At 45.6% G+C, this 11,200-nt stretch overlaps 1 protein-coding gene across 1 annotated transcript in view; it reads left to right on the forward strand.

The window, feature by feature from the left end:
* Positions 1–1,417: 1,417 nt before the first annotated feature.
* Positions 1,418–11,200, forward strand: part of LOC111968393 (connector enhancer of kinase suppressor of ras 1) — a 62,179-nt gene continuing 52,396 nt past the window's right edge. The window contains 1 exon segment of the mRNA XM_070445068.1: positions 1,418–1,546. Coding sequence (XP_070301169.1) covers positions 1,418–1,546 — 129 coding nt within the window.

The following is an 11,200-nucleotide window of genomic DNA, read 5'->3' on the forward strand; positions in this document are numbered from 1 at the left end:
CGCAGTACACAAGGTAGTCTACCTCTCCTACTGTAAAGACCTGGGGACCGCAGTACACAAGGTAGTCTACCTCTCCTATGTTAAAGACCTGAGTCGTGTTCATTAGGGCACACAATGGAAAACGTTTTAAAAACGTTTTGAAACGTAAAGCAAAAAGGAGTGTTTCTTATTGGACATGTCCAGGTAGTCCCTCCTTGTTTCGGTCTGTTTTCTTTCATTTGTTACCTAATGAACACAACCCAGTGATCCAGCATGGCTGTTTTCATTGTACAGACGCTCACTGCTGAATGAATGAATGTCGAGTAACCTGACCAGGAAAAACTCTGCTCCTTATTAACATTGAATGAATGGCCTTGAGGTGAATTAAATCTGAATTAGATTCCTAGTTGGACCAAACAATACTTAGCAGACAAATTTTATCTTTGGAGGAGGCGCACACAAGGCAGGCTGGAGGAACCACCACTGTTTGTGTTGCTGCTTTCAACAGCCACCTAACACCAATGGTGTAAAATACTTAAGTAAAAATACTTGAAAGTACTACTTAAGTCTTTTTTGGGGGGTATCTGTACTTTACTATTTATATTTTTTACTACTTTTACTTCACTACATTCCTGAAGAAAATTATGTACTTTTTACTCCATACATTTTCCCTTACATCCAAAAGTACTAGTTACATTTTGAATCCTTATCAGGACAGGAAGATGGTCCAATTCACTCACTTCTCAAAAGAACATCCCTCGTCATGATTACTGCCTCTGATCTGGCGGACTCAATAAATGCATGCTTCGTTTGTAAATGATGTGCCCCTGGCTATCTGTAAATTAAAATAAACTAGAAAATGTCGCCGTCTGCTTTGCTTAATTTAAAGAATTTGAAATTATTTTTACTTGTACTTTTACTTTTGATACTTAAGTATATTTAAAACCAAATACTTTTAGACTTTTACTCAAGTTGTATTTTACTGGGTAACTTTCACTTTACTTGAGTCATTTTCTTTTAAGTTATCTTTACTTTTACTCAAGTGTGACAATTGGGTACTTTTTTTTCCCACTGCTGCCCTAACACAGCACAACAGCAAACTAACTCCTCCTATTGGGGAATGCACAGACCAACCACATGCATTCTTTATCTGACTGCATGCTCGGAATAGTTTAGGTACCTTGAAGAAGCACACGTTGACTTTTGATTTTTGTGATAGGAAATTGTTGAAGAGAGGGAGAAGGTGGGTGAATGTGTATTTAATGTGATCTGTAATGCCGGAGTTAAACTTGCGACTTGTGAAAAAGACAGGCCTGGATTTGTCATAGATAGTGCCTGGGGGAGGAGGGCGGGACTGAGAGAGGGGGAGCATGGGCGGAATAGAGTTTGGGCTGATCTTCGGCAAGTGTAAAGCAGGGGAGGGGGTAGCTGGGGCGGGATGGATTTGGTAATGTTCGGAGAGGGAGTGTGGGTGGGGGGGCGAGAGGAGTTAGCCGATCTCCGCGGGGAGGGGGGAGCAAAGGGCGTGGAGGGAGTTGGAAGAATCTTCGGGGGAGGCAGGGAGGGAGTGAGTGAGAGACGGGGAGCAGGGGGAGGGGGTACTGATGGAAGGGTTCACAGGAACTCAACTTGTAGTTCACCTGCTGTGAGTTGCAGTGCAGTCAGACCAATGAGAGACTGATAGAGGGCGAAAGAGAGGACACCGTATTCAGGGAGCAGAGAGATCCCAGAGTACTACATTTAGAGCTCTGACTGGCAGCTCTATTTGCAGCTCTGGATCGTCTCCAGCCAAAGTAGGTAGATTACAACTCTGGAGCTGTTTTCCTGCTGGCTTTATTGCATTTTGATTGAATACTGTAGCTAACTGGTTTGTGGATGTGTTTGTGGATGTCTGTTTGTGGATGTCCACACTTGCAGTGCTCACAGTTTCTGTACATTTAGACATTGTTGACCATAATAATACATGTATTTATCTTGTAGAAAATCGCTTTTTTTTCTGTTGCTTTTTAGTCTTCTTTTTGTTGTTTGCATAACACATTAGAGATGTGATAAATAGACTTGACCTCTTCTTCACAAATCAGTGCAAAGCTTTTTTTTAAAGACTATCAAAGGATGTTCTGTGTGAACACACTCACTACATTCATTGTGTATCCCAGAAAATGAATAATGACACATTTGTTGTAGCCAATTCATGAATATGACTGACTGTGAGTAAGAACCATGGGCTTTGGGCTAGTCATACTATTTCTATGGTTAGACTCCCTCCTCATCAGAAAGGAAGGAAGCTGGGAAGTGAAGGTTACATTGGAACAATGAGGGCCTTTTGAAGGCTGATGGCTTCTTGTCCAGCCAAGTTCTGGCTTACTGACTTAGTTGTTTTGTTGTTGTATGAAAGCTGTCTAAACTGTAGACTCAAGGTAATTAGTAAGTGAAACGTGGTCCTTACGCCAGACTGTTTTGACGGTAGTCTGCTCTGAGCTGGAGGCGTCGAGAGGTTTGATTACTGCCCATTGTTTGGTTTGGTTCCTGTTTTTGGATCCAATGAGCAACCACTGCTTGTTTCTGCTGTATGCTTAGGAGTCAGATAGTCATAGGCCTTATTCAACTATGATAGAGGACTGTGTACCACAGAGGGAGAGAGAGGGAGAGTGTGTGTGTACTACAGAGAGTTGCTGAGGTATCAGATATTAGGGGGATCCAAAATGCAGGTGCTTGCAGAAGGCAGGTTTGTAAGTACACCCCCTTGAGTCTTAAGACAAGATAGATGAGTTATAAGACGGAAGAAACTGAGACTGACTGGTGTCTTTCATTGGATTGAGGTTTTATATAGTTTCTTTGAAAAGTGTATATGGCTGTAGTTTCTAAGAATTTCTATTCGACCGAATAAGAACATGATAGAATAGGGCCGACAACCTCACAACTGACTAAACACATCCACACAGGTGAGTTGGTGCTCTCTCTTCTAATCTCTCTCTCTGCCGTTTCGCTCTTCTGCCGTTCTCTCTCTCTGCCGTTTCGCTCTCTGGCCGTCTCTCTCTCTGCGTCTCGCTCTCTGTCGTCTCTCTGCGTCCGTTCTGCCGTCTCTCTCTGCGCTCTCCCTCTGGCCGTCTCTCTCTCTGCCGTCTCTCTCTCTGGCCGTCTCCCTCTGGCGCGTCTCTCTTCTCTGCCGTCTCGCTCTCTGGCCGTCTCTCTCTCTGGCCGTCTCGCTCTGCTGCCGTTCTCTCTCCGGCCGTCCTCTCTCTGCCGTCTCGCTCTCGGCCCGTCTCTCTCTGGCCGCTCTCTCTTTGGCCGTCTCGCTCTCTGGCCGTCTCTCTCTCTGGCCGTCTCTCCTCTGCCGCTCCTCTCTGCCGTCTCCTTCTCTGGCCGTCTCTCTCTCTCTGGCCGTCTCTCTCTCTGGCCGTCTCTCTCTCTTCGGCCGTCTCGCTCTCTGGCCGTCTCTCTCTGGCCGTCTCTCTCTCTGGCCGTCTCTCTCTCTGTGCCGTCTCTCTCTCTGGCCGTCTCTCTCTCTGGCCGTCTCGCTCTCTGGCCGTCTCGCTCTCTGGCCGCTCTCTCCGCTCTGGCCGTCTCTCTCTGGCCGTCTCTCTCTCTGGCCGTCTCTCTCTCTGCCGTTCTCTCTCTCGCCTCTCTCTCTCTCCGTCTCCTCTCTGCCGCTTCTCTCTCTGGCCGCTCTCTCTCTCCGTTCTCTCTCTCTCTCTTCTCATCTCTCTCTGCCCATCATTATCAAGTTCCAGCTCTGGAAAGGTCAGTAGAATACACACACGCGCACACAGTCACGTACACACCCCACCACCCTCGTCTGTGTGCAGCAAGTTAGCCTTTGGCTAAGAAACTTAAATGTCAAATCTCTTGTGACCTTGTTTCAGAGAGGCAGGCTTTGAATTATAATGCTCCCATTATTACGTTGCTTGTTTCTAGAGAATTGGTTCATCTGTAACAAGAACAAGGACCAGACAGATCATGTTTGGCCCAAATGACACCCCATTCCTATATAGTGCACTACTTTGGACCAGAGCCCTATGGACCGTGGTCAAAAGTAGTGCACTATGTAGGGAATATGGTGCCATTTGGGACGCAGACCATGTCTCCTAGGGCCCTTGTAGAAAATAAATAACTCTCTTCCATTTCCTGCCTGTATAAAAACACAGGAGTTTGTGTGTGTCTCTTTCTGTGTGTGTGTGTGTGTGTGTGTGTGTCTCTCTCTTTCTGTGTGTGTGTATCCGCCTCTCTCCCCACTCATGGGGTTTATTTTCTCTGGTGCCTTGAAGGGTTGTGCGGGGCCATGAGTCAGCTGCTGTGATCCTAGAGTCCTCCACTTCTCCACTGACTACTGGCTCTGTAGGACTGGAGAGGATAGGCTCGCACACTGCTAGACAACAACAAGCAAAGTCCATTACAGAGAGAGCGAGAGAGGTGGACACAGAGAGCGTGGGCGATAGTTACATTGAGAATTTCTGTSAACATGGAGAGAGGATCAAGGAAGAATTGTTTGAAGGAGTTGTATTGAGGTATGTGAGAATGAGATGATGTAATGCTGTTTGTTTCCATTGATTGATTGGTTTCCAATGGCCTGGTATTGACACACCATCTTGACAGTAAAGGCTACTGTAGTTAAGGACGTGATATGGCTTTTCTAAGATGTGATACAGGACTTTCTTGATGCCTCTGTTGACGAACAGAAGTGTTATTATTCAGTGATCATACCCATTGATAGTGAGTTTCGACTCTTGCTGGTTGACCAATGTACCTTTTTATTCACAGTTGTGGTGAAGTTTTCTAGTATGGTTTTTATCTGTTTTGAATAGTTTTGCTGCAACCAGAAATAATTGTTGTAGTTAATTAGTGGTCTGGTTGAGGTGCTAATGAACGCACTGAGCAAGACGTGCTCAAAGAAGAAGACCTATTTTTAGCATATATTTTTAACGTCGTCTGAACAATGTCTTTCAATGTCTTCATGTCGTTTCACGTCTTTTCAACAAATTTGAATGAATTTCAATGTCTTTTCTATGTATTCTAACGTCTTTTTTAACGTCTTTCCAATGTATTTGAATGTCTTTTTAACGTCTTTTCAACGTTTTGTGCGCATGAGGTGGTTGGTGAGTTAATGATTAAGTGGGCAGCTCGTTGCCATATTCCAGTATAAGTTACTGAGTAGGGTTCAGGATGTTACTTTCTAAATGTAATCCGTTACTAGTTATCTGTCCAAATTTTTTATCATTAACGTAATTTTTGGATTACCCAAATTTGGTAACATAATCTGATTTACTTTCTGTTACTTTTGGATTAGTTTCCTCTTATGAGGTACTAGAAGAAGACAAAATGATCCATCAAACGTATTTGGTGTGTCAACATACTGGTCTCTGACATCATAGTGGTCTCTGACATCATAGTGGTCTCTGACATCATAGTACCCTCTGACATCATAGTGGTCTCTGACATCATAGTAGTCTCTGACATCAATGTAGTCTCTGAATTCTGGTCAGTCTCGCTCAGGTAGAACAAACTTCAACTTGCACCTTTTTCCAGTGCTGAATTGAATGTCTTTGAGAAAATAGAAAGGTGTCAATGTATTTTTTTTCTCGTCAACATCCTTAATGGAAAAGTAATCCAAGAAGTAATCATCTAGTTTTTCAAAATTATATGTAATCTGATTAGTTATTTTTTTCTTTCTGGTAACGTAACGGATTAAAGTTGCAGTTTATCAGTTACTCCCCAACCCTGACCATGAGCTTGGTTCAACGGACACCAGTGTCAACACCAGCTGCTTGATGATGACTCATCGCTTTGACCACTCATACTACGGTATACAATGAATGGACATGAGCCATTTCAATCAGATATTTATTGTTTCTAGCCAGCTCTTTATGGAATTGTCATGCCAGTGCTTTACAATGACAATGGAGTAGGCTAAAGTACAGACAGATCTGGGACCAGGGTAGAGACAGATCTGGAACCAGGGTAGAGACAGATCTGGGACCAGGGTAGAGACAGATCTGGGACCAGGGTAGAGACAGATCTGGGACCAGGGTAGAGACAGATCTGCGGACCAGGGTTAACAGACAGATTCGAGCCATGTTAGAGAAGGGCACTCTAGCAGCTTACTGGCGTGACCAGAGGTATAGACCAGATTCTGCGGACCAGGTTAGGAGACAGATCGGGACCCCCAGGGTTGAGGAAGACAAGATCTTGGGTAGCGCAGCACAAGGGAGGATACTGTGGATCCAGTATTCTGGGACCAGTCGGTAGAAGGTAGCTTGAGAGACTGAGCTTTGTTGTCTTTCTCATGGGGCGTGGAGACAAATGTCTCATCGGGACCAGGTTTGTGTAGACGACAGATACTTGGGACCCAGGCCGGTGTCGTAAGACAAGATCTGGGACCCAGGGGATAGACGACCCACTGGAAATTCGTAGGTTAACCATGAGTGGAACCCAGGTTGAGATCTTCCTAAGAGCGCAGATTCTGGGAGACAGGGTTATGACGGTGATCTGATCGCGGATCTGGACCAGGTTTAGGAGACTGATCGGATATGGGACCAGCGGTAGGACTTGATCGATCTGGGACCGGAGTGGGATAGGAAGGACTTGATCGAATACCTGGGACCAGGGTTTAGCTGCTATTCTTCCTGACCGATCTAGGGATACCAGTTCAAGTGTCAGATTCAAGTGCTTCATGACTTCTGACCCGATACGTGGGACCCCGGGCTTAAGAGGGACAGTGGAGCCATTTGCCCAAGTTCCTATCGTTAGGCGCCTGCGGAAGCTATTATCTGTGAGCTTTTTTGCATAATTTCGAGTTAATAGGAGTAGGTCTTAGAAATAGATGGTAGACGTTAGTTCTCACTCCGGCTTCCAATCTAATTGGGAGACGAGGCAGTAAAAGTGGATAACTTCTTATACTAACGTTTCCATTGGTGGTAGAGACTCCCGTTACCAACCCAAGGCAGATTCTCCACTAGATATGTGAGTATTCACTCATCCTAATAATTCACCACTAAGGCGATTGGTTTCTGGTTGCCAATGAAAGGCTACAATTATATTTAAAAATAATTTTCAAAATTCTACTGATCTGGCCTTGATTTGGAGGCCTTTGGCCCCTGTTGACCTTTGGTGAAATGAAAGGCTCCAGGCATGAGGTGTACGCATTCGTATAAGCGATGTGTACATCCAAAACCCACGGGACCACTCTTGTTACTTTATTTTTTACAGCACTCCAGCTCTAGTTATACTCCGCAAATAATGTATCCACAGCAGGAGGCCTCTCCGAAGCGAGCGAGGAGGCAGGGGGGAGAGCACTTACGCTCCCGCTCTAATGGCCTATATGAGCGCATATGCTACTTAGTCTCGGGTCCGCTGGTGCCCCAACGCATTGACAATACGCACTGCTTTAACCCGGCTGCGTCATCGGCGTGTGCTCGGTTTGAAGAAGTAAATAAAGAGAACAACGCTCGTTCCGAGTTGAGTTAGATTACGCACTGAACACAGCGTCCTAGGTACGTACACAGCCATCGGACTTAACAACTCTCACTATACACACACAGCAGTCTAACTCACACAACCAAACCAACACAAAACCACCAACAGAACAACACCATACCACAACAGCAACACAGACCACACATGAAAACAACCAACCAGCCCGACCACAACACCATCGCCAGACCATCCACACAGAGCAGACTCATCAACACACACACACACATTCACAAATGCATGCTTCAGTTTGACTACATTACCTCCCAGCGATGATGTGGCATATATCATAGTGACATTTACTCATAAAAGGATATTTTCTTTTATTTGGCCAATTCATCTCTGGGTCCGCTATAGGAAGCCCACTTACACTTAAAGGTCCAATGCAGCTGTTTTTAGTTCTATCAAATCACATTACTGTGATTGTTTTCAATTAAAATTGTCAAAAATAAACCGAAATAGCTTAATAGTGAAGAGCAATATCTCAAGCAAAAATGTAGCTAGGACTCTCTYGTGGGAGTGGTCTGAGTGGAGAGAGGAAAACTAGCTGTTATTGGCAGAGAGGTTTGGCACAATCTTTCTTATTGGTCTACCAAACACATTTACAGCCTGGTGATGTTACCAGGAAGGCCAAAACTAAATCCCACCAAAACAGGCTGAAATTTCAGGCCGTCTTTCCAACAGCRAAAACACTAAAAGGGCATTATCATAATTTTCACAATTTCACAGTATTATTCCAACCTCATAGTGTGTAAATATATATAAAACACATGAAAGATCAAATTTGACTGAACTGGGCCTTTAAACTACTCAAGGGCTTTTGTGTCACAATGATTATTAATGTGTGTGTGTGAATGCATCCTGAGATTAGATTGCAGTGGGTTCTTTCACCCAGAACAATCCACATCTGTTTCCTAGACAACGACAAAGCTCACCACTTAGACATCGGGCATGTCATTTTTGCATTTTCTTTTTATTTAACCTTTAATTTAACTAGGCAAGTCAGTTAAGAACAAATTCTTATTTACAATGACGGCCTACATCACATGACCTAACTATATGAGAGAAATTAACCTCATGTTTGAGTAGTTGTGCCTTGCTCCCTCAGTTTATAAATCCAATCCCAGTTGAACGCTACTTCCTGAGTGTTATTTTCTGTATAAATGACAGACTAACAGTCATTTACAATTCATTGTAGATGATTTGTAGTGAATGGCTCTACCCTCAGTTTTAGGACCATCTTTCATTAACTGGAATAAAGGCMTATTACGTAAGCAATAACACACAGCAGACTGTTGAATAACTGCACACCTCTGGCAGTGTGAGAAAGCACAAAGCCCAAGGTCAATTTCTATAAAGACTTTATTTATTATAAACGTAATGGAGGCTTTCATAGTCACTCTTCTGCTAAGCAGCAACCACAGTTTGTGAGGAAGTCATACTGAGGGGAAAATGGAAAACTTGAAGTGCCGGGGGCTGTTGTGAACAGAGCTGGGTGACGGGCGGTGTTGTGAACAGAGCTGGGTGACCGGGGGCTGTTGTGAACAGAGCTGGGTGGCGGGGGCTGTTGTGACAGAGCCTGGGTGGCGGGGGCTGTTGTGAACGAGCTGGGTGACGGGGGGCTGTTGTGAACAGACTGGGTGACGGGGTGTGTGAACAGGCTGGGTGACGGGGCTGTTGTGAACAGAGCTGGGTGGCGGGGGCTGTTGTGAACGAGCTGGGTGGCGGGGGCTGTGTGCTCAGCTTTATTGCTCTCTCTCTCTCTCCTGGTAATGGACAGTAGATTGTCCTCTCTCTCTCTCTCTGGATAATGGGACCAGTAGATGTGGTCCTCTCTCTCTCTCTCTGGAGTAATGGACCAGTAGATGTGGTCCTCTCTCTCTCTCTCTGGATAATGGGACCAGTAGATGTGGTCCTCTCTCTCTCTTGGATAATGGGACCATAGATGTGGTCTCTCTCTCTCTCTCTGGATAATGGGACCAGTAGATGTGTGATCCTCTTCTCTCTCTCTCTGGATATATGGGACAGTAGATGTGGTCTCTCTCTCCTCTCTCTGGATAATGGAACAGTAGATGTGGTCCTCTCTCTCTCTCATTGGATAATGGGACCAGTAGATGTGGTCCTTCTCTCTCTCTGGATAATGGGACCAGTAGATGTGGGTCCCTCTCTCTCTGGATATGGGACCAGTAGATGTGGGTCCTTCTCTCTTCTGGATAATGGGACACGTAGATGTGGGCTCTCTTCCTCTGAGAATGGGACCAGTAGATGTGGTCCTCTCTCTCCTCTGGATATGGACCAGTAGATGTGGTCCTCTCTCTCTCTCTGGATATGGGACCAGTAGATGTGGTCCTCTCTCTCTCTGGATAATGGGACCAGTAATGTGGTCCTCTCTCTCTCGGATAATGGACCAGTAGATGTGGTCCTCTCTCTCTCTGGATAATGGGACCAGTAGATGTGGTCTCTCTCTCTCTGGATATGGGACCAGTAGATGTGGTCCCTCTCTCTCTCTGGATAATGGGCAGTAGAATGTGGTCCTCTCTCTCTCTCTCTCTGGATAATGGGACCAGTAGATGTGGTCTCTCTCTCCTCTCCTCTGGATAATGGGAACCCCGTAGATGTGGTCTCGTCTCTCTCTCTCTCTGGATAATGGGAACCAGTAATGTGTCCTCTCTCTCTCGTCTCTCTTGGATAATGGGACCAGTAGATGTGGTCCTATCTCTCTCTCTCTGGATAATGGACCAGTAGATGTGTCCTCTCTCTCTCTCTCTGGATAATGGACACCAGTAGATGTGGTCCTCCTCTCTTCTCCTGGATAAAAAATGGGACCAGTAAGAATGTGGTCCTCTTCGTCTGGGGACATGTTTCTCTCTCCGGATATATGGGACCAGTAGATTGTGGTCCCTCTCTCTCTCTCTGGAATAAGGACGCACAGTAGAGTGTGGCTCTCTCTCTCTCTCGTGGATAATGGGACCAGTAGATGTGGTCATCTCTCCTCCCTGGATAAATGGGACCCAGTAGCTGTGGTCCACTCTCTCTCTCCCTCTGGATAAATGGGACCAAGTGAGATGTGGTCCCTCTCTCTCTCTCTCGTGGAATATGGGACCAGTAGCATGTGGCTCTCTCTCTCTCCTCACCTCTGGATAAATGGGACCAGTAGAATGGTCCCTCTCTCTTCTGGATACTGCCCTAGTGGGCCTCTCTCTCCGGATAATAGGGGACCAGTAGATTGGGATCCTCTCTGCTGGATAATGGGACCAGTAGTGTGTGGTCCTCTCTCTCTTCTGGAGTTAATGGGACACCGTAGAATTGTGGTCCGCTCTACTTCTCTTCTGGATAAATGGGAACCAGTAGATGTGTCCTCTCTCTCTGGATATTGGGACCAGTAATGTGGTCTCTCTCTCTCTTGGATAATGGGAGAAGTACAGTAGAGTGGTTCCTTCTCATCTTCTCTCGAGATAATATGGGACAGTAGATGTGGTCCCTCTCTCTCTCTCCTGGTTGAATGGGACCAAGTAGATGTGTCCTCTCTCATCTCTCTCTGGATAAATGGTGACCAGTCTAAGATGTGGGTCCTCTAGCTCCTCTCTGGATTAATGGGAACCAGTAGATGTGGTACCTCTCATCTCTCTGGATAATGGGACCAGTAGATGTGGTCCTCCTCTCTCTCTCTCTGGGATAATGGGACCAGTAGATGTGGTCCACTCTCTCTCTCTGGATAATGGAGCCAGTAGAGGGTCCTCTCTCTCTCTCCCGC

This window comes from Salvelinus sp. IW2-2015, linkage group LG9 (genome assembly GCF_002910315.2).
Source record: "Salvelinus sp. IW2-2015 linkage group LG9, ASM291031v2, whole genome shotgun sequence".
NCBI lineage: Eukaryota > Metazoa > Chordata > Actinopteri > Salmoniformes > Salmonidae > Salvelinus > Salvelinus sp. IW2-2015.